At 51.5% G+C, this 25,232-nt stretch overlaps 11 protein-coding genes across 11 annotated transcripts in view; 7 read left to right on the forward strand and 4 right to left on the reverse strand.

The window, feature by feature from the left end:
• Window positions 1-255: 255 nt before the first annotated feature.
• PpBr36_04457 (uncharacterized protein) lies at window positions 256-687 on the reverse strand (the record flags this gene model as incomplete). The annotated part of the gene is made up of 2 exons (XM_029891617.1): window positions 256-512; window positions 582-687. The coding sequence occupies 2 exons, from the start codon at window positions 685-687 to the stop codon at window positions 256-258; spliced, it is 363 nt and encodes a 120-aa protein (XP_029750544.1).
• A 784-nt stretch (window positions 688-1,471) lies between these two features.
• Window positions 1,472-2,144, forward strand: PpBr36_04458 (uncharacterized protein; the record flags this gene model as incomplete). The annotated part of the gene is made up of 2 exons (XM_029891618.1): window positions 1,472-1,726; window positions 1,821-2,144. 2 exons carry the CDS (start codon window positions 1,472-1,474, stop codon window positions 2,142-2,144), a joined length of 579 nt encoding a protein of 192 aa, XP_029750543.1.
• A 496-nt stretch (window positions 2,145-2,640) lies between these two features.
• On the reverse strand, window positions 2,641-4,256 carry PpBr36_04459 (uncharacterized protein; the record flags this gene model as incomplete). Its single annotated transcript, XM_029891619.1, has 5 exons — window positions 4,209-4,256; window positions 3,976-4,031; window positions 3,828-3,858; window positions 2,954-3,725; window positions 2,641-2,871 (listed from the first exon to the last, which is right to left on the reverse strand). Exons 2-5 carry the CDS (start codon window positions 4,022-4,024, stop codon window positions 2,641-2,643), a joined length of 1,083 nt encoding a protein of 360 aa, XP_029750542.1. The 5' UTR covers window positions 4,025-4,031; window positions 4,209-4,256.
• Window positions 4,257-6,588: 2,332 nt separating this feature from the next.
• Window positions 6,589-7,239, forward strand: PpBr36_04460 (uncharacterized protein; the record flags this gene model as incomplete). The annotated part of the gene is made up of 1 exon (XM_029891620.1): window positions 6,589-7,239. The coding sequence occupies one exon, from the start codon at window positions 6,589-6,591 to the stop codon at window positions 7,237-7,239; it is 651 nt and encodes a 216-aa protein (XP_029750044.1).
• Window positions 7,240-7,564: 325 nt separating this feature from the next.
• Window positions 7,565-8,839, reverse strand: PpBr36_04461 (uncharacterized protein; the record flags this gene model as incomplete). Its single annotated transcript, XM_029891621.1, has 3 exons — window positions 7,565-7,687; window positions 7,763-8,450; window positions 8,571-8,839. 3 exons carry the CDS (start codon window positions 8,837-8,839, stop codon window positions 7,565-7,567), a joined length of 1,080 nt encoding a protein of 359 aa, XP_029750045.1.
• Window positions 8,840-9,368: 529 nt separating this feature from the next.
• On the forward strand, window positions 9,369-12,682 carry PpBr36_04462 (uncharacterized protein; the record flags this gene model as incomplete). Its single annotated transcript, XM_029891622.1, has 2 exons — window positions 9,369-11,977; window positions 12,040-12,682. 2 exons carry the CDS (start codon window positions 9,369-9,371, stop codon window positions 12,680-12,682), a joined length of 3,252 nt encoding a protein of 1,083 aa, XP_029750046.1.
• Window positions 12,683-13,237: 555 nt separating this feature from the next.
• PpBr36_04463 (uncharacterized protein) lies at window positions 13,238-14,389 on the forward strand (the record flags this gene model as incomplete). Its single annotated transcript, XM_029891623.1, has 1 exon — window positions 13,238-14,389. One exon carries the CDS (start codon window positions 13,238-13,240, stop codon window positions 14,387-14,389), a length of 1,152 nt encoding a protein of 383 aa, XP_029750047.1.
• A 973-nt stretch (window positions 14,390-15,362) lies between these two features.
• Window positions 15,363-17,150, forward strand: PpBr36_04464 (uncharacterized protein; the record flags this gene model as incomplete). The annotated part of the gene is made up of 1 exon (XM_029891624.1): window positions 15,363-17,150. The coding sequence occupies one exon, from the start codon at window positions 15,363-15,365 to the stop codon at window positions 17,148-17,150; it is 1,788 nt and encodes a 595-aa protein (XP_029750040.1).
• Window positions 17,151-19,171: 2,021 nt separating this feature from the next.
• PpBr36_04465 (uncharacterized protein) lies at window positions 19,172-19,986 on the forward strand (the record flags this gene model as incomplete). Its single annotated transcript, XM_029891625.1, has 3 exons — window positions 19,172-19,306; window positions 19,389-19,485; window positions 19,556-19,986. 3 exons carry the CDS (start codon window positions 19,172-19,174, stop codon window positions 19,984-19,986), a joined length of 663 nt encoding a protein of 220 aa, XP_029750041.1.
• A 2,359-nt stretch (window positions 19,987-22,345) lies between these two features.
• On the forward strand, window positions 22,346-22,822 carry PpBr36_04466 (uncharacterized protein; the record flags this gene model as incomplete). Its single annotated transcript, XM_029891626.1, has 1 exon — window positions 22,346-22,822. One exon carries the CDS (start codon window positions 22,346-22,348, stop codon window positions 22,820-22,822), a length of 477 nt encoding a protein of 158 aa, XP_029750042.1.
• A 540-nt stretch (window positions 22,823-23,362) lies between these two features.
• The window catches only part of PpBr36_04467 (uncharacterized protein), a gene marked incomplete at both ends in the record, with an annotated part of 2,468 nt that continues 598 nt past the window's right edge, over window positions 23,363-25,232 (reverse strand). The window contains 3 exons of the mRNA XM_029891627.1: window positions 23,363-24,171; window positions 24,338-24,475; window positions 24,599-25,109. Coding sequence (XP_029750043.1) covers window positions 23,363-24,171; window positions 24,338-24,475; window positions 24,599-25,109 — 1,458 coding nt within the window. The remainder of the gene's footprint in view (window positions 24,172-24,337; window positions 24,476-24,598; window positions 25,110-25,232) is intronic.

Genomic DNA, 25,232 nt, shown 5'->3' on the forward strand with positions numbered 1-25,232 from the left:
CAGTGAACTGCCTGCAGCAAAGCTGTCGTCTATCCGGAATATGTCTCCCATGATTCGCACACCGTCTTTATAAACGCCCAAATAACGCCCACGCAGCCACACTTCTGTAGTCTAGTGTGAGCTGCGAACCAAGGTTCCCGAACTAAAGCAACCCCAAGAAACAGTGGAAAAAATATATCCAAACAAACCATGGTCAGAGGGCCGACTTAGCAAGTCCTATACCACACTTTTCTCGAAACAAGGGGGTCCGATATATTACAACTCCCTAACTACGCTTGCTGCAGTGGTTGCCGCGTTTGTAATCTCCGAGATGGCCTCTGAACTGATCGTTTGCGAGTTGGCTGCGGCCTTCACCGCCAGTGTTTGGGCGGCGTCCTTTGCCACCCCGACAACATCGATGCTGTCGCCGTTGATGTAAAACCACGCGCGGTTCACGATGAAGACAATATGCTGCGGCATGTACAGGATCGTGGCGATAAGGGTGAGGGCGTTGACGAGGAAGACAATGGACCCTGGGCGTGACACCTACTGTCAGCATTCTTACCGCTGGAGGGGGGTGGGGGGGACAAAAGGGCTCGTACAAAAGATGAACCGCTCGGTAGGTGTGAACATGTAAACAGAGAAGGTGACTTCGATCTGGTAGATCTTGAGCTGAGCCCATTTGCCAAAACGGTCGAGAAGTTCCATGTTTGCGGCAACGGAAGAAAAACGCCGAGTCTCTCAGCAGCTCTGAAGATGATAGCGCGCAGAATGTGCCGTATATTCCTGGCAGGTTTTCGCACGTCTGATTCGGAGGGGCGGCTTAACGCGTGAACTCGGACTTTTCGTCGTTGGACTGAACTGAAGGGGAAATCTGAGCGACACGAAGGGGGGCGTTTAAACGGGAAAAGTTTCCTGACTTGGATGCGATAGATTGATCTTGGTGGCTTGAACGATGCAAATATAAAAAGCGTGGCAGTAGAGGTTGAGAACAAGCTTTGGCTGGCCGGAGAACCTTCTCTCCCGAGTCGTCGTCGTCGTTGTAAGAATAAAAGGGGTCCCTGCCTGGTTGCACCTCAAATTGCGAAAGTCATGCCCGCCAAATTAACGGCCTCCCGCTTTCCCGTTGCAACCTTCTTGGTGGAACAGGGGTGGAAAAATAAGCGGCGAGCGGGCCTTGGCCAACTTACTTTGAATTGCTGGGCTTCGATTGGTCGTTCTCAGAAGATTCAGTGGGCCAGCCGTCCCAATCGCCGAGAAGCGGCCCCATATTAAATCACGCCCGTCCGTTGTCCGCCCAGTCGCGACCGCGTAGCCCGGGACGGACAGGAAGTTGCGAACTTCGGAGGCCGGGCGTTTTTCGAATAACGCAAGTCTTGTCACCACATTATTGCCAACCCAGCCCGACCCCTCAGCCTCCAGGGGCATTGCTGACCAGCGAGCGCTCAACCCTCTCTTCCAAGGTCATGGAATGCGCTGCCTCGACATCATCATGTCAAGACCAACGGGGCACTTGATGGGCAACATCTTTGGAAGATGTAGGCAGGTCGCTTCTTTCTTTCGGAGCATTAGAGCTCTGAGCCATCACAGCGGGCAATTGGGAGAACTCCATCCCATGCCGCAGACTCGAACCTTTACTACGTCATGGCTATCGATGAAACAAATGCCCTTACGGCCCAAGCCACCCCCAGAGACCGAAATTGAAGAGGCTTTTCTGAAAGGCAGTGGGCCGGGGGGACAGAAGATTGTACGGACTCAGTCACAGTGGGGGACTTGCCTTCCCTTTCCAACCCAAGCTTTATCCCGTCAGCTTACTGATGCACTGCTTTGATATACCGTAGAACAAGACAAACTCCGCCGTCCAACTAAAGCATATCCCAACCGGCATCGTCATAAAATGTCAGGAAACCCGTTCCCGAGATCAAAACAGAAAGATAGCCAGGCAAATCCTGGCCACAAGGCTAGATGATCTGCACAATGGGGACCAGAGTCGGTCCGCCATCGTGGGTGCGCACAAGCTGAAGAAGAGGGCCAGTGCTGCGAAAAAGAGCGCACGCAAGTACAGGAAGCTCGAGGCAGAGAAGAACAAAGAGGCCAATGATAATGTAGACGATATAGCAGAGGCTTCTATCACGAACCTTGAAAGAGGACGTGGACAAGCCTAAGGACTGATTTTATTGCAAATGTAGCAAACTCCAGCAAAGCGATGGCATTATAATTCGAACGGCACCTGACGCCTGATCCACTGGTGTCGACCAAGTAAATTTGGCCGCGAAAGTAACGTGAAATCATCAACTTTAAGAAGGGTAACAGAGCTAAATTGTATCATCAACCTCCCGAACACGTGTTCCGTCTGCCCGGTTTCTCCGCGCGACGACGCCGAACTACTTAAGGACAAATGCCATCGTACTTTTCCTGCAGTGTAAGAGATGCCTCCCCCAACCCACGAACATCACGACCAAATTTTTTCGAAGACATGGGCCTCTCAAAGTCGCGAGCAGCCCAGCATCTCGGTCTATCTCGTCGCCGATATTGCTGCGAGTCGGTCCGAAACTTGAGAGAACGGTGGCTACGATTATGCGCTAGGTAGTTTTGGGGGGAAATGTCAACAGCCGCAGCTTGATAATCGGAATATTCGACAATCTGGGAGTCTACCATACCTTAGAAGCACTTGCGGTGGACAATGGAAGGTCCGCTCTCGTCGTACTCCTGCTTCGAGATCCACATCTGCTGGAAGGTCGAAAGCGAGGCGAGAATGGAACCACCGATCCAGACGGAGTACTTGCGCTCGGGGGGAGCAATGATCTTGACCTTCATCGACGACGGTGCCAGGGCGGTAATCTCCTTCTGCATACGGTCCGAAAGACCAGGGTACATAGTGGTACCACCAGACTGTATTTATCATCCTCATGTTAGCAGGTCATTCACGTGAATAAAGATGGTTTACTCCATCGGGATGGCCATAACAACATACCATGACAATGTTGTTGTAGAGATCCTTTCGGACGTCGACATCGCACTTCATGATCGAGTTGAAAGTGGTGACGTGGATACCACCGCTCTCAAGACCCAGGACCGAAGGCTGGAACAGAGCCTCAGGAGCACGGAAGCGCTCGTTGCCGATGGTGATGACCTGGCCGTCAGGAAGCTCGTAAGACTTCTCCAAGCTGGAGCTCTGGGCAGCAGTCTGGATCTCCTGCTCAAAGTCAAGAGCGACGTAGCAGAGCTTCTCCTTGATGTCACGGACGATTTCTCGCTCGGCGGTGGTGGAGAAGGTGTAACCGCGCTCGGCCAAGATCTTCATCAGGTAGTCGGTCAAGTCACGACCGGCCATGTCGACACGAGCAATAGCGTGGGGCAGGGAGAAACCCTCGTAGATGGGGACAACGTGGGTGACACCATCACCGGAGTCGAGCACGATACCAGTGGTACGACCCGAAGCGTAAAGCGACAGAACGGCCTGGATGGAGACGTAGAAGGCGGGGGCGTTGAAGGTCTCGAAGACGATCTGCGTCATCTTCTCACGGTTGGACTTGGGGTTGATGGGAGCCTCAGTCAATAGAACGGGGTGCTCCTCGGGAGCCACACGCAGCTCGTTGTAGAAGGTGTGGTGCCAGATCTTCTCCATGTCGTCCCAGTTGGTAACGACACCGTGCTCGATAGGGTACCGCAGAGTGAGGATACCACGCTTCGACTGGGCCTCATCACCAACGTACGAGTCCTTCTGGCCCATACCAATCATGATACTATGCAAACTGTCAGAGCTGTGCCGACTCGATGGACATCATCCAGGGACTAGGGCCTTGGCAGGATTGGCCAATGTGGGCCCTGGGAAATGGAGTACTAACCCATGGTGACGAGGGCGACCGACAATGGACGCTAATCGCAAAAAGCATCAGTCTCTCATTCTGGTCGAGTATCACGGATGCGACACAGGAGATCTGTCGACAGGCCCGAAGCTGACGGTTGGCATATTGGAAATTGCGGGGCACTTACGGAAGACGGCGCGGGGAGCATCGTCACCGGCGAAACCGGCCTTGCACATACCCGAACTACGCAAAACATGGTCAGTATCGCGGCGTTCGAGTTGGTCTTGGTTTCTTCAGAGAGCTGTCGAGGTCGCAGGCAATGCGGATAGAGTCGCGTCGATATCGTCGACCGGACGGTGGGGACCTCAGTGAAGCTTTTGGTGTGGCTGGTAGCGCCTGCAGACATGATGCAAAGCTTACCCATTGTCGATGACGAGAGCGGCAACCTCCTCTGCAGAGATGAAATCTAATCAGCATTGTGCGCATGAAGACATGGCCACGGTCAAGCGCAGGCAATGGGCCATCATTTTCGCGATGATGCTGGCGAAGGGCAAGCTGTTTGGTCCCTGTCGTGTGCGGCAGGAGAAGGCGGTGGGTGAAAAGCATCACGACATACCTTCCATCGTGACGGTTTAAATGTGTATTTTTTTATGAGAAGAAATTACTCTGGAAAGACAAATCAAACAAGAGCGGTCAGTCGAATGGACGCGCAGTTCCCGGAGCAATGATGCTTCTGAGGATGTAGAGCAGAGATTGTTGTCAGACGACAGATTTGAATGGGAACGTAGTAGATTTTAGAGGGCGAGGTTGGCCTCTTGTCAATTTGGTTGAGCCGGCTGGTCTGTGTGGATGTGGGCGCCGGGGGGCGGAAGGAGAGGATGTCACATTGGACTGACTGGAGGGTGTCCGTGCTGGCCGGTTTACGGGGTTCCATTGGTCAGAGGGCTGCCTGCCTGGCCTTGCTAGAAAGCCGAATCGCTCGCCTCTCATTGCCCACCCCCGCCGTCATGGTTCACTACGTATTATCCTGGTGGAGCTTGATGTTAAGGGATTTTGCTGGTGATAGATACAGTGCCAGTCCAACGAGATTGCACGTTGAACTTCTAGCACATGCGACGAGCATGTACGTAAGCTCCAGCTTATAAAAGTGCCTCTGACACCTTACCTTGGGCATGGTACCTGCCTATCTCAGGTACCTACATGAGGTGTCTACCTTGCCTGTGCTGCTGTGCTGTTGTCTTGCACCCAAGCAGATTCACTGCCTTATGGCAGTAGCCTAAAAATCTGAGAAGAACTTGCCTACCCGTAGCAGCGCTAGAAAAGGAGGGCTGTCAAGCCAGTGCGCCAGTGCGGGGGAAACCCTCCCAAAATTCATGGTCAAAGTTCGCACATGCAAGCCGCCTGGCGTTAATTTGTGATGTCACTATTGTGCTGCACTTGGCGGATTTCCGCTGCTTGCGCGTATATAGATAATTATAGGAAGGCAGCAGCATTACCTATAGGGTTGATTTACTGTTTGAGTGCTGTCTCATACCCAAACGTACTTACACCCCTCCTGGTTATAGAATATAGTCGTTCACATGTATCGTCTAATATTGTCCACTTCTCATGCGTCCTATATCGCCCAGTAGCATTCCCACGATACCGCCGTGCGTGAAGCTTGACTGACTGTACAACCATCCGTGTATCAGGTAGAGGTACGCAGCGCTTCGTAATCCTGAGCTCATTGCTGAAAGAAGCTGTGCTTCATGGAGTACACCTGCCAGCCTTTGCTGCCTATTCAGACTTGGGTGGGAAGCTATCGGGCGTTTTACCAAGCGCTTTCGGGGTGTATAAACAACCCGGAAGAGATCTTCCTGCAGTTAGCAATCTCGGCTTACGATGTCATCCTTTAATTAATCAAGCCAATGCCAGGCAGCGAATCAGCTTTTCATGACCGCGCGGTCTGATTAACCATTGATTAAGCAAGTTAGACATCATGGATATTCGTATGAACCTCACTCACCAGGACCACATAAGCTCAGGGAAGAGGTCGTATGTAGGCTCGTAATTTTACGTGCCTCAGCCACATGCGTAGTAAGTCACCATACACGTAACTGCCGCCTACATGGCCATTCCACAGCTGACAGGGTCAACTCGGGTCTATTGCGCCAGCAATTTCAGTTTTCAGGTGTTCTGTTTCTTGAGCCCACGTTGAAATATACTCCAATACGCATTGCTTTTCGGATGAGTAGAAGATGGAGGGGCATGGCGGGGTAATAAAAGCTTTGGTATTGTGCCTTGACCAGCAAGGATTAGAGCAAGCACAGAGTAAAAGCAACAACAATTTAGAAAAGCATCATAGTTTGCTGAAACGGTTGGGACAGAAATAAGCTATATGGTTTAAAAAGGAATACTTAGTAAAAAAAGAAACTGGATTAGAGCCGGAATTATGAATTGCAATGATAGACTTGCAGTATCGACGGTACTTGTGAGGGCCGTTTGTACAGAGAGAGGTATGTTCTCGACTGGCCGCTAAACCGTTACTGGACCGAAGCTTCTTGAACCTTCTCGAGTCGCGCAATTTGACATCAGAGCTCCAAGCTGCAGAAAAACGCACGTCGCGTACCACTTATGCAGTCGTATATAATTTTTGATTTTTATTTTTTTTGATCATGCCCGCGAACAATGACCATTTACTAGAGGCTTCCAATCAAGCGTCACGTCGCCCCCCACCATTTCGTTATCCTTTTCAAAACACCCAGCACAAGAACATCAAAATCAAAATAAAATAAAGCACAAAGTTTGATAGAATACCAAGATGGGCGACAAAAACTTAAACGCCCTCTTAAAATGGAGCATTGAGAACACCAACCCCAATGGCAGTGCGCCGGCTGCAGGAGCAGACCAGCAACAACAGCTACAGCGCCCTGACCCGGAAGTACTTGCAGCATTATTCGGCGGCCCCTCAGAAGCCGAGCTGATGAAGGCTGCCATGGATGTCATCACCAGCACAGAGCCGGACGTCACGCTCGACAACAAGTTGGTAGCCTTTGACAACTTTGAGCAGCTGATCGAGTCGCTCGACAACGCCAACAACCTCTCCAAGCTGTCGCTTTGGACCCCCCTGCTTGGCATGCTGGACAGCGACCATCCGGACCTGCGGCGCATGGCCGCGTGGTGCATCGGCACTGCCGTTCAGAACAACGAGCCTTGTCAAGAACGCTTATTAGCCCTAGGCGGACTGCCGAGCCTGGTCAAACTGGCCACCTCCGAAGACCAAAGGGAGGATGTGAGGCGCAAGGCCGTCTATGCCCTGAGCTCGGCTGGCCGAAACTACCAGCCGGCAATGGACGTGATAGTGGAGGAGGTAGGCAAGCGGGGTGGCAAGTCGGACAAGGTTGACGCAACCAATATGGATGCCGTAGATGCAGTCATCGATCTGCTCAAGGCTGGCATTCCCAAGGCTTGAAGAAGGCTGAAAAGGCCATGATTGCAACGAGAGATCTGGATAAATGATATAGGCATCAGGGACTGGAAATTTTGGTAATGGGCGCAGCATGTTGGGCGGATTGACCGGCGTTTGGCGTATTCTGGGTCATAATTAATACCTTGCTTCGCATACAAACAAACAGTTTTATCTCAAAATATGGAAGATTCAAGGAAATTTAAAATGGTGTCTACAGTTTTTTTTTTTTTTTTTGTTTGGGTGGCATTACACAAAATGTACAGGATGTAGTATACAGCTGGGTATAATCGGGTTGACCAGACAGCTCGTTGCCAACGCCTCATTGCACTCAGGCGAGGGATCCGTAGAACGGAATGCCAAGTGATTGAAGAAGCAGCCGAGCGTGCCTTGTTGACCTTGCCGATGTGGTGACGAAAACACGGCAACCAGGAAGCATCTTAGGAGGAAACGTCTGTTTTGCGTAGTTCCAGTTAGCATGTGGCCTTGCTATACGGATTCAAAAGGATATGCCTTGAGGCACACTTACCGAAATGTTGGACTCGATCTCAGGGAAGAGAACCATATCCTTTGGCTCAAAACCCCATGCGATGTTGCCCTTGTTATCACCAGTGCTGCCCTTGACTCCAGGCCACTCCTTGATCTGCGGCATAACGATATGAATGCACTTGTCGAGCCATTCATATGCCTGGTTACCCTTCAAAGTGACCTTTGCACCGCTGGCCTTACCCTTTTGGAGACCAAAGCCAGCGTTAGCCCGCTTATACTTGGTCACCTCAGGCACAACGCCCGTGATGGTCTGCAACATGGTACGGGCCGTAAAGAGGTACAACGGGTTGTTGTTAGACTCGGGCACGTGGCATGCAAGCGTGATCTGAGTGATCTCGGGGACATTGGCGAAGCTAATGTCATGCTCAGCGATACGGTAACGGGCAGAGCCTCGAGGCGGGCGCAGCGGACGGTTTTCAAAGTATGGGTTATCGCCTTCCCATTTTCGGAACTGTGATTTGTCGACGGGCTTGGTATATTCTCCGGGAGGGATGTGATTGTAGGTGAGAGTCAGGTAATCGGACATAATCGTGGACTCGTACGTCTGACGGAGCCGAGGGTTGTTGAAGGGCCCAGGGACGAAGTCTCGTGCGGTAGGGTCCGACTGACGCGGTACCTGCAGTGGATGCAACGGACCTCGGTCGTACTTAGGAGGGAAGTAGTGGTATCTGCAAAATAGATACAGAATGTCAGATCATCCCCCAGAGTTCAGATATGAAGGCCTTGGGCTTGAGTTCTTCTTTTATATGAAATAAAGACTGGCTGAGTCTTCTGGGAGGCTAACTAACCTTCCGCCAGGCAATGCGTTTCTATCCTTCAACCCAACCCACGGCGCCCTCTGCTTGTAGTCCTCGCCAAATTTGGCCTCGCTTTGTGATGAGAGTTGCTCCAAATCATCAAGCTCTGCTTTTACTGCCGGGGCTGTGGTTTCGACTTGCGCGGCAGCGGCCTGCGAGGACGCGCATCGTCGAAATATGCTCTGGGGTGCTACCGGTCTTGTAAGGGGTCTTTTGGGAAACTGCCGGATGCACCGGGACACCTCACGCAGCCCGCTCATTGTGTCTGGGCGAGATGAAATGTCAATGGCACTTCAAGCGTTGCTTGTCTCTTGCGTCGCGGTCTCACACTTGGAGGTAGCACGGTTTTGTCGGAAAAATTGGACCCTTGTTCATCAATGGAGCTACTTTTCACACGGGCGCCCAGCTCATAGCTGCCACCCACCCTGCACCAGAAAATGATGAAGAGCACGTGACTCAGAGCTTGCTACCTATCCTTGTCGGCTCTCATGCAACGCAAGATACCGCACATTCATACACTGTACTGTCGGGGTTTGGGCTGATATGGGGAGTGCAGGGTTAGGGCGCTCCGAACGACCAGCCTTCCGCGTCTCAGACATCCATAATCCATTCTCCCCCAATCGAGGACGGTGTCCTTGGTATCGTTTAAGTGAATCGAATTTTTTTGCTGAAGAAAACGCGCTCATGCAAACAGACCATACGGGAAACGCCGAAACGATTCGAAGTCGCAACTTAGCATGCCGCGGGACCATCCATAAACAATGACCTAACCGACTACCTCAAGATAACATGGCGAACAGATATGGCGGCGGTTCATACCGCAATGGAAATGGGTATGGCAATTTCGGGCGGCCCTCAGACGACCGCGGTGATCGATTAGGTGACAGATACGACCGCATGGATCGCGGAGACCGCGGCGAAGACTATGACCCGTATGGCGACACATATGGCGGCGACCGTTTTAGTAGTACACCGCCCGCTCAGATGAGCTTACGGAGCGCCGCTCCCCCCTCCTCCCGCAGCGGCCCCCCTCCACGACAAGCTCCGCAGCGTGTTGCCGAGTCGAATGCCGAACGCCAGATAAACCAGGTGCTTGAGCATATCAAGCAGGATTGGCCGGCCATGTGCCAGAACGACTGCGTTCCCGTGCAACTCGCCCTCCAGCTGCTGGATACCAGCTCGGTCGGACGTGCCCATGAATATAGGAACTTCAGAAACACACACCAGTACCTGCAGGACTCATTAAAAAACATTGTCCATGACTACCATCAAGGTTTCAACAGTTCCATTGGTACCTTTCACAAGATTCAGGGAAGCATACAGTCATCCCAGAAGAAGGTGCGCAATCTTAAAGAGTCGCTGGCTGCATCCAAGGCCGCCCTTTGTGTTACCAACCCGGAACTTAAGAAGCTCTACAACACGTCGCAAATGTATGACGGGGTACTGCAGACGCTCAATGAGCTAGAAGAACTCAGGCAGGTGCCTGATCAGCTCGAGGCGCGGATATCTGAGAAGCGCTTCCTGACCGCGGTCGAGGTGCTACAGACGGCCATGCGGAAGTTGATGAAGCCTGAGCTGGACAACATTGGTGCTCTGGGTGATCTGCGTAGCTACTTGGCAAATCAGGAGACGGCGCTTATGGACATTCTTATCGAAGAACTGCACGAGCACTTGTATCTCAAGTCGCCATACTGCCAGGAAAGGTGGCAGTACTTGGCCAAGACCCAGGGTCATTCAAGCGAGACTTTTGGTGAGACGAGCACCATGGCGCCATTCCATGCTATTCTGGATGTCATGGACCTTGAGAAAGCCGTGCAGGAAGACCCAGCTCGAAACCCAGAAGCAGACACATTTTATTATATATCTTTGGTGATCGAGTCCCTAAACAAGCTAGGCCGACTTGAGACTGCCATAGACACCCTAAAGCAGCGTCTCCCAGTCGAGCTTTTCGCTATAGTCAACGAGACAGTGAATGAGGTGGACCAGAAGCACCCGAGTTCTTTACGTGGCGGTTCCTCGAGTTCGAATGGATTACATGTCTATGGCAGCCGCGAAACACAACTCCGGGCAGACGTTATCTACGATCTTTTGTGGACGCTCTATGGAAAGTTTGAGGCCATTGCAGAGGGTCAGCGTGTTCTACATGAGTACATCAAAGCCCTCATCAGGCGGGAAGGTGCTGGAAATAACAGCGCCCTTCTCGGCAGCTTCAAAGAGCTGTGGAACTTGTACCAGAACGAGATTCGCTCTTTGCTTCACAGCTATGTCACTACAGACGCCGACGTATACCAATACAACCAACCAAAAGCAGGAGCGACCACCAACGGCAAAGCTGTCCGACAAGATCTGTTCAAGTTTGCTGAAACAGACGCAAAGTCTGCAGAGATTGTGACTGAATATGAAGAACTGGATGGAATTATCCGCGCAGCGGTTCCAGGTTTATCGGACAAGACTGGTGACAAGAAATCCTCAGCTGCCGCGGGTGGTCGTGTCCAACAGGAAAAGCGAAACAACGGCCAGGGTCCTGACAATGGACGCCAGAATGGCGAAGTTCACAAATCACTGGTTGAGCCGAGCGTTTTTAACATGAGTCTTTTGTTGCCGCCGACATTAGTATTCCTCCAAAGGTTGAAGGGCATTGTTCCACCTGGTTCAGATCTGGCAACAAGTACCCTTACCTCATTTCTTGACAACTTCCTAGTGAATGTCTTTCAGCCACAGCTGGACGAGACCCTGGGCAAGCTTAGCGATACCGTCTTTGGGGAGACTGACTCGTTCCAGCAAGACCCAGATTGGAGTCTGGTGGCACGCCGACCTGTCTTCAAGGGCACGACGTCTTTCTTTGCAATTGTCACGGCCTTTTGTCGCATGTTAGGAACAATCCCCCATGACCAAGCTCTCAGCACCCTCATTATTGCCCAGATGATGCGTTACTACGACCGCTGTCTCCGCTGGTACAGGACATTAGTTGCGAAGACTGAGGAGCAAGGCGGTAGTGAGGTCCAAACACTACGAGCATCAGCTACGATGGCCACAGAGCCGAGCGAGATACTCGAAACTGTGAAACAGCTCTGGATGACCGATAGCCCCAGTCCCGAACCGGAGCTGCTGGAGAAGGAGATAGCACTGCTCATAGAGCATGCGAACGAGAAGAAGTTCGAGCTCAGCGATGTCATCTCAGATAGGGATACAATTTCTTCCGTATGCCTACTCTACACAAGTATGAAATGGCTTGCTACAAAGGTTTTAGGACTACGCCACATCACAAAGAATGAAGCCGACTCGTCGAGTTCAAATATGCCCAAGGCCAACAAGCGTTGGTCATTGTTGAATGACCCGAACAAGCCGGCAACCGAGCAAGGTCCTGTGTACCTGCCTATGACGCAGGAGACAGTCCAGTGAGTTGTCCCATGCAGGAATTCTGGGGACTTTTGAATGGAACTAACCCGCATCCATCCAGATCTTTCGATGGCATTGTATCGTCTTATGAAGAGCTCGCTGCCACGGCCCTCCTGACGCTTCACATGGAAGTCCGCAGCCGTATTGCGTACTCGTTGCGAATAGCCCTCTCCCCAGAGACTGCGCCATACCTGCTTGACCAGGAAGTATCGGAGCCAGATCCACAAATCTTATCTCTGAACAGCGAGCTGGTTCAGTACGACGAAACCATCACACGTTACCTTCGGGAGCGCGAGGTGTCGTTCATACGGGGTGGCCTTGGGCTTCTGATCAACACATATCTCGTAGTCAACGCCTCTATGGTGTCGCCCATGAACGCCAAGGGCTGTGGGCGTATGAAGCTCAATATTTTGGTGCTGCAGCAAAACCTCAAAAACATTGAGGAAGGTGTGGATCTTGCTCGTGCTGCTGACTATTTTGGCCTTTTCGAAGCTGGACCGGATTCGATTCTTGAGAGGGCCAAGAAGGACGCGGCGGATGAGAAGAAGGAGGGGATAAGGTTTACGTACGACGAGCTCAAGGCGCTGATCGAGCTTTGCTTCAGTGAGCAGCTTGCAAATCCTGAGAGGGGAATTGCAGGTGCTGCCAAGAGGCAGATGTCCGACAAACTGCTCAACCTCAGTGAGATTATGTGGCAAACTTGAGGGTTGGAGACGGCAGGATCTGAAGAGACGATGCAGGCAGGTTCATGCGTGTCCATGAGAAGGTGCATCAGCCATATACTATGCCCTGCCACTACTGCTGCGCCAATGAATACTACGTTCGAATATATAATGATTACCATTCCACGATCCTCGTTCGAAGTAATAGTTCAGGAAGCTGATAAAGCATGGTCTTGGAAGCATAAAGTAGGGAGTTTCGATGTCAGTTGCATGCGCGAGCCACAGATCAAACATTCGGGGCTCGTTTTGAACCAACTTCGTAAATGTCCTTATACAGGCAATAATCTCCCAAGATGTAAGACTGCAGTGGTTGAGAGCTTGGTTGAACTGACACTGGTTGTTGGGTGGGTAAGACGAGAAGCTGGAAGGAAACTGACTGACTGACTAACTAGCAAATATAAGTGGGGATTTTCTTTTTTGGCGGAGCGCAGAATGGACACCGCCAACTGGACATGAATGAAAGATGGCTTGAATCTTCATCTTCACTTTTCGATTCATCTGCCAAAATTTTGAATTTTGCTGAGTGCAATCACTGAGATGGACGCTACAATATCTGGAAAGGAAGGAGAGAAGCAAACGGCCAAGAATTCAAGACCTCGCTTCGCAACTCCGCTCCCGCAATCGCCTCGGTCGGATATCTTAGAGTGGCGGTTCCCAGCGCCCTACTCTCAGTATGTCTTGACAGGTCGCTCACGAGCAGCCTGGCACACCTCTTTTGTCATCCCGCAGCTCAACCTGCTGCTTGACGCTGGTCTTGTCGTCAACAACCTACGCCCAAAGCATATTTTCTTGACACATGGCCATAGCGACCACACGCTGCTCGCGCCCTGCTTCGTCACCAGGGCTGATCGGCCAGACATTTACTGTCCAAAGGAGATGGTATGGGCACTCGAAGCCTTCATCAGTGCGAAAACTCTCTTGAACAAAGGAGGTCTCATCAGTGCTGAGGACCTCGAGGCTGCTGCGGACTGGGACGAGGGCGATGAGGCTGAGGTTGAGGATCATCAAGCTCGAGCATCAAGTCAAAACAAGGGCCATGCCGGCTCGATGGACCGCGCACAGGCTGATAGAGACTGGGACGGCAAAGGCATACGCCCGAAGGGCCGGACATCACTGGACACGCATGTGATGCACGGCCTCACCGACGGCGAGACCATTGCGCTGAGACGGGCCCCAACCTTTACGGCAACCGCTTTCGCATGTGACCACACGGTACCTTGTCTCGGCTACGTCTTTGGGTTGAATTCGAGGCGGTTGCGGCCCGAATATCGTGATCTTCCGGGCGCTAAACTCAAGGAGCTGCGGCAGGCCCAAGGTGCCGAGGCCATCACTGCGCCGCACCTGACGCCATTGTTCGCATTTCTAGGAGACACGACTGCAGCAACATTGGCAGCGGGTCCAGACTGGCTTCAGGGCGGGATCCCCGTAGTCATCACCGAGTGCTCCTTCTTGTTCGAAGAGCACCGGGCCCAGGCCGAGAAGACCAAGCACACCCTATGGGCAGACCTGGAGCCTGTGGTACGCCGGTTTCCCCGCACGACATTTGTGCTTGTGCATTTCAGTATGAGATACACCGAAGATAGCGTCCGACGCTTCTTTGCCGAGTTGCCGGACCCTCCTACCAATATTGTCGTCTGGGCGGATGGCGAGGGGGATGCCGACGTGGAGGCAAGCGGTGCAGCCTCGTGAGGGAAGGCCGATCGACAAACGGTTGACACCCTACATTACGTGCATGCATGCATACCCACCTACCTGCCTTGCTACCTTGGGTACGTGGCTATCTCCTCTATTCTAGACCTAGAACCAGAACTAGGCTTGCTAGGCAATGACCTAGGCGCGCCTTCCCAGACTCAGCTTGCCAACTGCATGCTGGCTGTTTGTTTGGTGCAAATACCAATCTTCCATTGGTAGGGAGTGATGAGGTCATTACATTACCGCCCGTCATTCCTCTTTGATTCGGTCGTCGGGAACGGCACATTTTCTGCGGAACTTTTGGTCCCTTTAAAGGGATCCGATCTTTATTGCTTCTATGGGATAAGATCACCAATCGACCCGACATGGGATGTTTTTCCATGCATACCAAGCCGGCCTAGGTAGGTAGTTGGTAGGCGGGCAGGCAACGGAAACCGATAGCCCATCAATGATGACGATAATTCAGCGGCCCTCAAAAGCTTGGCTTGTCTCCAAAACCCCCCGCCAAACCATAACGGTAGCTATTGACAGGGGTGCTGTGGGAACCAACAACGTCATTGTAAGCCGCCTACACTGTTGAGTGGACTCGGGCTTGACGCAAGCCTTAGCTTGACATCTCTGTTGTATCTATTTTTTTCTGATCTGATTGCAAGCTGCAACAAACCGACTTTGGCGTAAAATGCCACTGATGATATTTGTGGGTAAGCGCTGCGTCACTTCTGGGCGATTGCCGGATGGGGTAGGTCAGAGAACAATGCCACGCATTCCGAGAAGGAAAGCAGGATCGAATCACTGACGTAAACTGTTGTAAGCTTTGAGTTGCACTGGACAATATGACAATATAGAAGTTGATTCTCTCCCACAAACCTGACAACAAAATACCCTTTGTGCATCAGAAACATATCGACTGGGCGACACAATCATCAATTCAGTTAATTCATTTTATCTCTAAAGCACTAATCAAACCAACATGGCCGACCTCAACACTGGTACTCGCAACATCGTGCGCGAAGACCCTCCCACTCCCAACGTGCCAGGAGCTTTTCCCGGCGAGTCGAACAAGTCTTCCAGCGCTTTGTCTGCAAACATTGTTGTCCCTCAGACCCAGCCCGTGATCACTGGAGAGGCACCACAGCCTGGTAGGGACACGGCAAGCCCACGCTCTGCAACCCGTCCAGGCCAGGATGCACCCATTGTTACTTCGATAAACGACCGAAGCCCGTCAGACTACACATCTCACACCTCTCACCCAACCGATGGAATCCAGCCCTCCCTCAAGAAGACAGACGAGGAAATACTTGCATCCGCGGCCGAGGAACAGGTCCTGGAGCAAGTTGCTTGCCCCATCGAGGCTAGACCAGCAGATAAGCAGGCTCAGGTCGATGCCGCTCTGAATAAGAATGACAACCAAGACACCGTGACTGCTGGCGAGTTTGTCCAGGAAATTGCAGTCACTGCGACAAGCGCCGCGGCTGCGGCTGCAAAGGCTGCACAAGAAGCCGCGGCATGGGCTACAAACAAAGCTGTTGAGAACTACCCGGCGGCCAGGGATACGACTCTCGACGCTGCTGCAACTGCAGGAGAGACGACCCAGTCGGCCGTGCAGAATGCTGCCTCGGCCCTTCCCGATTCCGTGAAGAATGCACTGGGCACAACAACTACGGCGGCCACAGGGAGTGCTGACGCAAACCCTGCCCTCGAAAAGGCCGCCCCTGGCGTTCCGGCTACAGTGCAATCGTCTCTGGAGCGGTCTGGTGAGTCGCCCGAGGCGGCGGCAAATCCAGAGGCTGTCCAGGACAAGCAGATTCTCGAATCGCAACTTCTCACAATTGCCAAGGCTGCTGGAGTCGACACAGAAGAGGAGCAAAACGCACTCAAGGGAACACCCTCTTCCGCTACCGATGAAATTCCGGCAAGCAAGGGAGCTGGTACAGTCGCCGCCGTGGGCGCCCTCGCAGGAGGTGCCGCTGCCGCCAGTCATCATCAGCAGGAGCCAAGCCAACCTCACATGCCTCAGCGTGCTGAGAGCACTGACTACGTCAAAATCTTGGGTACCGAGACCATAAGGCATCAGATCCATGCCTCTGACAACGACGTTCCCAGGCAGTCCCTTGGCTCGGCTCATCCTCTCTCGCAGAGCCAGAATGCCGGAAATGTACCCGGTACAGGTGTTGGATCAGTCCAACGATCTCCTGCACACGGTGGCGGGCCTGCGAGTGGTGTCCCTGAGCATCGTTCCGCCGTTCCCGCTCCCGGTCACCCTGAATCTCAGGCCCACCATGATATGCCAACTTCTCTGCAGGCAAAGCAGAGGCATGACAGCTCCCCATCCACCATCCAAGGGGATGCAGCTGCAATTGGCTCTGCAGTCGCGGCAGGCGGTATCGGTCATGGACTCTCGACATTCTCGCATAGAGCTGAGGACCCAACGCAGAACCCGTCACACGTCGAGCATCCACGATCGACTGGCACAGCTGCCCAAGCCCCTGGGCACGGGGTTCCCACCCGCCGCGAGCCTTCGCCGCCAAGCTACGGCCAGAGTCAGGACTCAACCCAAAACTACAGTCTCTCATCTGGGCCTAATCCTGGAATCTCAGGCCATCACGGCTCGGGCAGCAGGCAGTACACCAATCCTCACCCCGGTGTAGACTCGAAGATTTCTGGGCGCAAAGAGGAAGAGTCAGTCAACATTGAATACAACAAGTTGGGTTCTGGCACGGTATCCGGGGTTGCAAACCCTCATTCCAACACGGAGTAATTTGCTCGCATGTTAGTCTGTTTCATTATTTTCTTGTTAGATTTTTTGTTAGGTGTAATTACGAACTATACCGTTATTTGCTCTGTAATGACAAGTGTATTGACTTTGATTGGGTTTGTCTTGTTTTTTGTCGACCATTTTGTGTTCTGAATCATCACGTGTAAAGGAGGACAACGCATAAGCGCTGACTTGATTTCACAACGTCTCTAGTCTTGATTTGTCTTCACCTGCACATTAACAATCTTGGTTCGGACGAGAAAAGGACTAGCCTGATAACCTGCATTCGGCTTTCCAAGTACGGATTACAGTCAGACCAAAAACCCAGACCAAGATCAGTATACAATCGTCATCATTACCTGTTGGGATCTTACTGTGAACAAACCGCACTTCATGCAACATCGGACGGTGGCTGTTCGTGATATGACACTTGGTTTGTTTTGTCAAATTTTAGCGTGCAATACAGTCCTAATCCAAGAAACTGACTGCTCTCATAACTGTAGAACATGAACATCCTGGTCATATATCTCTTTGTTGAAATATTGGGCTATGATACTGACCCCAATGCCTCGACCAAAGTCTGGAAAGAGTTAGCACTATATGCCGCTCTCTGTTCGTCCCATTTTCTTTGAACGCGTACCTTGTAAGCAACGGCAGCAGCCGTTGGATCATGAATCTAGCGAGGGTGTCCTGGCAGGGCTGGATAAAACTTCCCCGGATGGTTCAGTGGCGACCGCCAGCCTACATTGTATAATAACTTAGCTGGTCCGATACGTTGCATAAACTCATGCTCACTTGCTGATCTCGCTTTCAATTTTTTTTACGGGCTCTTTAAGTCATCTGATTTCTAAATTTGGTGCTCTGCGTCCCGAAAACGTTTTTTTTTTCTTCCTCTAGGCAACATGCGGCAACTGTAAAGGAAAGGGTCGTGTACAGGTCAATGGGTTATGCATTATGATAGTCACCATTTTGACATAGCTGGCTTACCTAAACGTAAATCTGATGTTGTGGGTTGCTGCAGCCGGAATAGGTATGGCTCGGTACGAGGAATAAAGGGGTTTCGTTTCTTTCTTTCTTTTTTGTTCGTTCAATCTGTTGTTTCTCGCTGCTACCAAGCAGCCCGGAGCAAAAAGTTGCATGTTCAGATGCACGATCAAAGCGTACCAGACGCACCAGATCTCCATCTCATCTCAATCACTTGCCTTACAGCTACTAGTCAGTAGCCTTTTCGACGATATAGATGTATGGTAAGCAAAGCAAGCAGGTCGACTAGTGGTACCCTGCGTAACTGTAGCTACGGCCCGCAGCCATGGGCCGATCCGGGCATTTGCATTACACTACATGGCCTCATAGGGTCTGATGTTTTCTATTTTGTTCTCGCTAACCCCTGAATCTTCTTTTCATCGCGACCCCGTTTTCCCGACTAGGCAGAAAGCCCTGCTGAAAGGCCCAAGATTTTCTTCGCCCGAACTTGCTTCGGATGATCCCGTCAAGGTCCCAGTTGGAATAGAGAGGAGGCAGCCAACGGGTAAGCAGTGCTCACTCAAACAGTATGCCACTGTCATTGTTTCTCAACGGCTGCTTTGGCTGCAGAACCAGCGTGGTGGTAAACAAGGCATGGAGTGAAGGTTCATGACGACTGAAAAAATCCGTCGGTACATTCACGCTTGGACTCTTTCCAAGGTTTTTTTTGGGGCTATTACCTCACGACCAAGCGGTCCAGTAAGCATCATGACAGACGTACCGAAGAGGGCAGCGAAGAGTGCCGTCAGGGGCAGAACCTGCTGCTACGGCTGATTGTTGTGGTAAAAGGGTCTTGGGAATGTGGGCGAGAGGATTGTATAAAACAATTCGAAATCTGCCACAATCCTCCATCATTTCTTTTCCTCTCCATCCTTATCATCACAACAGCAAACAGGACAACCTTCGCTACAACACAACAAAACAACAAACATCTTTTGCTATAAACAGCAAAACAGCCCTTCGCTATCAACTACTCAGCAACAACAGCAACAACTCTCAAGATGCATATCCCAACCATCCTCGAGGCCGCCACTCTTGGCCTGGCATTCTTCACCGCCGCCGCTATCGCTGCTCCTGTTCCCGCTAGGATGGATGATGGAACAATGGCAATGGTTAGCCGCTCAGCCGAGCTTGCAGTAAGTCTCACCTCATCATCATCTCCTCGTAGTCTAGCACACACACACAGAAAAAGGCATACTGACATGTAAACTTCTTCAGACCGCGGTCTCTGCCGCCTTGGAGATGGGTGCCGGCGAGCTGAACCTCCTCGAGGAGCGCGGCAAGAAGAAGAAGAAGGGAAAGAAGGGAAAGAAGGGTATGCGAGCGGACTTTCTCCCTACCCTCCTCACTCTACCACATGCACTCTCTCTTTTCTTGAGATCCAGATCAACTGACACCCAGAGCAGGAAAGAAGGGAAAGAAGGGCAAGAAGGGCAAGAAGGGAAAGAAGGGCAAGAAGGGAAAGAAGGGAAAGAAGTTCCCCCGTGCTGAGGAGGACATCGAGGAGACCAACCAGGATAACGAGCCGGTCTTTGAGGATATCGAGCAGCGCGATCTCATCGGCGACCTGATCAATGGCATCAACGGGGTCAACCCCACCGAGCCCATCGACACTCCTCAACCTGTTGAGGATGCCGGCCCATCTCCTTCTCCTGCTCCGGCTCCGGCTCCGGCACCCCCCAAGGCTCCCGGCGCCACTCCCCCGGCCCCTCCCGCCGCTCCTCCCGCGGCTCCTGCTCCTGCTCCCAAGCCGCCTGTGGAGGACGCAGCGGATTTCGAGGACGCGGCTTTTGAGGAGTTTGACGAGGAGGATTAGAGGAGTAATTGACCTCGACTCAGATTGCCAGCATCAACAACTACACCAACAACTACACATTCACAGCATTCAGCAAAACACATCAGAATGAAAATAAAGGGCGCATAAGAAGCGGAGTTAGGGGTATCATTTTGGCTTTTTTTTTTCTCTCGTGGCTGGGGTTGGAGTCTTCGGGACTTATCGAGGCTTCAAGTCATAATAAGGGGGAGGAAATAGGAGTTGGGAGTGGCTTGCATTAGCGCGCTTCATCTTCTTTTCAGCAGGCTCATCAGCGTGGCATTCCTTTTTGTTTTTCTTCTTTGTCTTAAACTTCGTACGGCATACTGGGGAGTTTGTTCTTCTACTTCCCCTCTTTTCTTGTTTCTACAGCGAGGAACAAGACCTAATTTACAACAATCTTGCCACCACAAAAACTATTATCAGTTTCTATACACGTGTGCAGTCATACGAGATGTTGTCAACTTACGACTATTTAGACTAGCTTAGTTGCTTGATAGTCTAGTTTTCACATAGCATCTTCTCAACAGCTCAACACATGCAGCCTTGCATGCATCCCCTTTTCAGACCACAACCCTTCCAAGTTAGAGTTTTGCCAACAGGAGTTGTCCCAGGGGCTTAGTTCAGGGGTATCACGTGCATCAACACCCCGCACCAGACCCAGCATCAAATCCTAGACAATCTGTTGGAAATGACCTCATGCCCCGCATCTCCACATTTTACAGCTGCGGGAGACAACAGGGAAGTTTTAGTTTGTTCACAAAAGCCTCGCATCTCAGCTGACCACCAAAGAATTGTCGACGGCAAACTAAGCGAGGTGCAAGCATGTGAAGGTAGGCTCGTTGTACCGTAGATTGCCCCAGGCGTCGGCTGCCAGACACAGACAGCCAATAATTATTGAACGCTGGCCCAATCACTTGATTAAAAAAGAAATTTGTTGCGCAGGAACTCGCTTCCTCCCATCATCACAGAGCCGCAGTTTTAACTCTGCACGTTGGAAAAGTTTTGCGCCCAACTCCAGAGTAGAGTAGCAGCAAACTCCACTTCCACTGCAGGCCGCAAAACTAGCGAGTGACAATCGAGCAGTTTGTCATGATTGCCGGATATTTATGACTGGGTTCTTTCTTGGCATTGCAAGTAATTGGACCAGAGTTGAGTTGAAAGTTAGCAATGAGTCGGTGGCTTTCCAAAAGTACAGGACCAAATGTATAGAATAATACATAGTAGAATACAAACCGAGCGAGCTTAGATGTCCTATTGTACCAATTAGCGGTAGAATACGCAGTACAAAGAAGTAGGGCATCAATGTTACAAAGACTTGGATCTGGAAAGCTGAAATCACAATGCGGGGGAACGTTCCGAGTTTGGCCGATTCATATTCCAAAAGAACGGAAAGGTGCTAATATGGCTACTCGCGTTGCATTAATTCGTCACCATACCCCATACAATTTGACAGATGTACCCGCTCCGGAACTCAAGCCTAGGCCAGCCTACCATCAAACCACACACACCACACCATTATATCTCCCCTCAACTACAACCTTCCATTCCTCCGATACGTCCAAATATAGTTAAACAGCTGCGACGAAGCCCATTTGACGCTACCGTCACATGCGAGACGAAAAAGTAAAATAGAAAAATCGCTCGCCAGAACATAAAAATCATAACCAACTCCAAACCTGATTTGGTTTGACGCCTCAAGAGGGCTGAGGTTCAAAACAGACATAAACGCCGCATTGCCCCCCCGATCCTATCCGAGCGCTGCAGGATACCGAGAAAAGAAAAAAAAAAAAAAGCGACCAACCTGCGATCATTCAATCGACAGCAAAACCGGTCCGATCCCCAATCATTTTTGCCCACCTATCTCATCCTGCATAAATCGAGTAAAGCCAAGCCTGGTATTTCTGGTGGTGGAGCGAACTAGGCTGCCTTGGGGTTTTTGGGTGGCCTGAAATCTTTGCGGGGAAGAGGGAGCAAACTCGGGAACAAGGAAACGTTGAAGGAGGTTTTCGTCATTGATATATCTCCGACTGTCCTTCAGCTTCCTTCGGACTGGTCCTCTTTTCGAACCTACCGTCCCCGACCACTGAACTCCTCACGGAAGCCGCACGCCGAAGCCAAGCCTTGCCTTGCCGCCTGCGAAGAATATCATTAGGCCGTGTTAACCCGATCGTACTCTCCGACACACAGAATCAGTGCCACACAGGCCTATCCGTCGTCGAATCGCGATACGAGAAAACCCTCTTCGAAAGGAAAAAAAAAAAAAAAAATACTCAAATCACGCACAAACACCGGCCACAGCAGCCTTGCATCACGCAACTACAACCCACAAAGAACTAGGAGGGAGGAGACGCCGTTAACGATGCCATCCCAACGACCTTTCTTCCTCACGAGCGTCTTCGCCGCCTTTCGGCAACAGACCCAACCGTTAGCCTCGACGTCATCACAACAGCCGGGGAAGCAATCATCTACGTCGACGTACTCGACCGCGGCGGTTGCCAGGAGCACGCAGCCGCAGCAGCAGTCCTCGGCTACGTCCTCGTCCTCGTCATCTCAACAGCAAACACAGCCCGCCACCGCCGGGGCGTCGCAGCACCATCAGCAGTCCAGCCCTGGCGTACAGTCTCCGCGTACCGCGACGACCGGCATTCCGATCCCCGCTCCTGGGCGCAGGCGTGGCAGCGACAGCAGCACAGAGGGCTTTCAGAACGTGCGAGGGGCGGAAAAGTGGTACGTCGGCGGCAGGACGGCGACGGGCGAGGAGCGTTTCTTCAGGCTGGGCGTCATACGGCGGGTGCGCAGCGGTGATCGATTGAGTCTAGATCGACTGAGTTTATGATTTTTCCCTCTTATTTTCTCTACTTTCTTTTAACTTCTCCCCCTTTTCTTCTTCTTCTTTTCTTTGTACCGATTTTTGTTTTTACCTCACAGCACTAAAAAGTTGTTTTTTTTTTTTTTTTTTTTTTTTTTTTTTTTTTTTTTTTTTTTTTTGGTTTTATTTTTCTTTCTTTCTCTATCCTAGGCATATGGGTATGGCAATGTTTCTTTTCGTCCTTTTTCCCCCCCTCACTTGTCAAATGTACCAGGTTGACCTTGTGGGACTTGGACGCAGGTTCAAGGGTAAATAAGTGGCGTGTGCATGTGGTGAAGACGGCGAGGAAATGGCGTTGGGGGCTGGGATGGTATTTTCTCTACGGGGACCATCATGTACTGGACGGGTTGTTTTCTTTTCCTTTTTTTTGGGGGGGAGTGTCGACATGTGCACAAGAACAAAGTATGAAGAATATACGGGAAAGGTTTTGTGCAATTTAGCACTTGGGCTATAAAACTACATAGCAACTGTCCCACAGTAGAGAGTCATTTTGAGGCTGATTCTATGTTACCACATGAACCGCTGCAGCCGACCTTCGTCCATCAGTTTCCCGTCCACGTCCTTCCAGTGGTAGGGCCTACATATGAACATATACATGGTTCCGAGGTTGATGGCTACGAACCAAAGTGTCTCCAACACGAGACGCAGGTCCAGCCCCTGAGTCCACGAGCGCAATGCATTCAGGAGTCCCTTTTCTCCAGGGCGCGGGTCGTTTACCTTCCAAGCCGGGACCATGATCCGCCACATGACCCACGGGACGATAAAGTAGCGCGGCTCGACGAGCGGGGCAGTAATGAGGGATAGCGCGGTGGCCAATAGCCACAGCACTCCCGTGGAGAGTGATTCACCGCCGTCCTCGGGCCTGCCCGCATCTTTTAACTTGGCGTCACCTTTTGGTGGGACCGACGATACAGCCTGGACGCCCGGTGCCTGTATGAAGCAGCTCCGCTGGCTAGCTTGCGTCGAGCTACCACCAAGCAAGTGCCAGCAGAGGCGATGGCAGACTACGTAGAAAGGAACAAGCAGGTATCTGACCTCGGGCCTTCTGAGGATGGAATAGCGAAACACGTAGAACATGTAATGGCGGTTGTCCGCCAGTGTGAATGGGTGAATGATGGTGCTCTTGTGGACGATGGCTGTTGCAACTGCAGCCGAAACATACCAGAGCGGGAATGGGAACCCACTGCTCGTGTGCTTCCAAATAAAGGCGAGGAAATTCAGGGCCCAGTCCTTCTGCTTAGACTTTGTAATGCGTTCCTCTTGAGACTGAGCGCTGCGACCCTGAAGCAACTTCTGCAAGTTAAGGGCGGTTGAGACTAAACAGCTCAACATCAGCGGAGCTGAGAAGAATGCAATCAGGGGCCAGATATAAAGCATTTGTGCCAAGTGCAAGGTCGCAACGTGGTTAGACTTGTCACCTGCAGTCCTAACATGTTAGTACCGTGGCCTTCCATCACAATGGCAGCAGAAGGTCAAGCCTACCAAGAACAACGCCACCGTTCCAGGCTACAAATCCGGCAAACAGCCCCAGAATGGAAACATGGGGCCAGACCTGACGCAGAACTCCTGGGAGGTTATGCACGGCTGCAATGGCAACACTGAGTGCAAGCCAGACGACATCTGTGAACTTTTGGTCAGAAGACGCAGGTTCTCGGAAATGAGAAAAGAACCGGCAAATGCAAATGCAAATGCAAATGCAAATGCAAATGCAAATGCAAATGCAAAAAAAAAAAGAAAACTCACCATAGGCACTCGCTACACTCAATGGAGGGTCGTGGATGTTACCAGTCGCGTAAAGATTCCAGTATGCTTTTGCAGCGGGCGCAAAAGCCCTGATATTTGCAGCGTCGACAGCCTTGCTCGAGGAGGATACAGCCCCATTCTTGACGGCATGTACGGCCTCAAGGCCACCAAAGTAGACAACGACCCAGAATACATTTGTCTGTCTCATGAACAGGGCCGCGATGCCCAAAACGACCGTGACTATATCATTCCGGAACGTCGTCTTTTTAGTGAGACGCTTCAGATGGTTCTCATAAGCCCACAGAACTGTCGCAGTGGACCACAGATCCGTGTAATACAGCCCGGAGAAGAAGAATATGACGGGAAACAGGGCTATGTTGATAGTGGTGTGAATGCTGTATATGGAGTCCAAGTGAGGTCCTTTGGTGCTGGTTGAGGCGTGTTGAGTCTCAATGAATCGACGGCATCTGAGAACCAGTGCTGCAATGGCTATGACTGCGTAGACATTGGACTCGCGCAGCAGGCTTACAACCGTGAGCCCATCTTGTAAATAACTTGGATTCACTGTACCGGCCGCGGCAGATAACCATATGCGAGCTTTCACCAGGACATAGCTAACAAGGTACCTTGACAA

This window comes from Pyricularia pennisetigena, chromosome 6, assembly GCF_004337985.1.
Source record: "Pyricularia pennisetigena strain Br36 chromosome 6, whole genome shotgun sequence".
NCBI classification, from domain to species: Eukaryota; Fungi; Ascomycota; class Sordariomycetes; order Magnaporthales; family Pyriculariaceae; genus Pyricularia; species Pyricularia pennisetigena.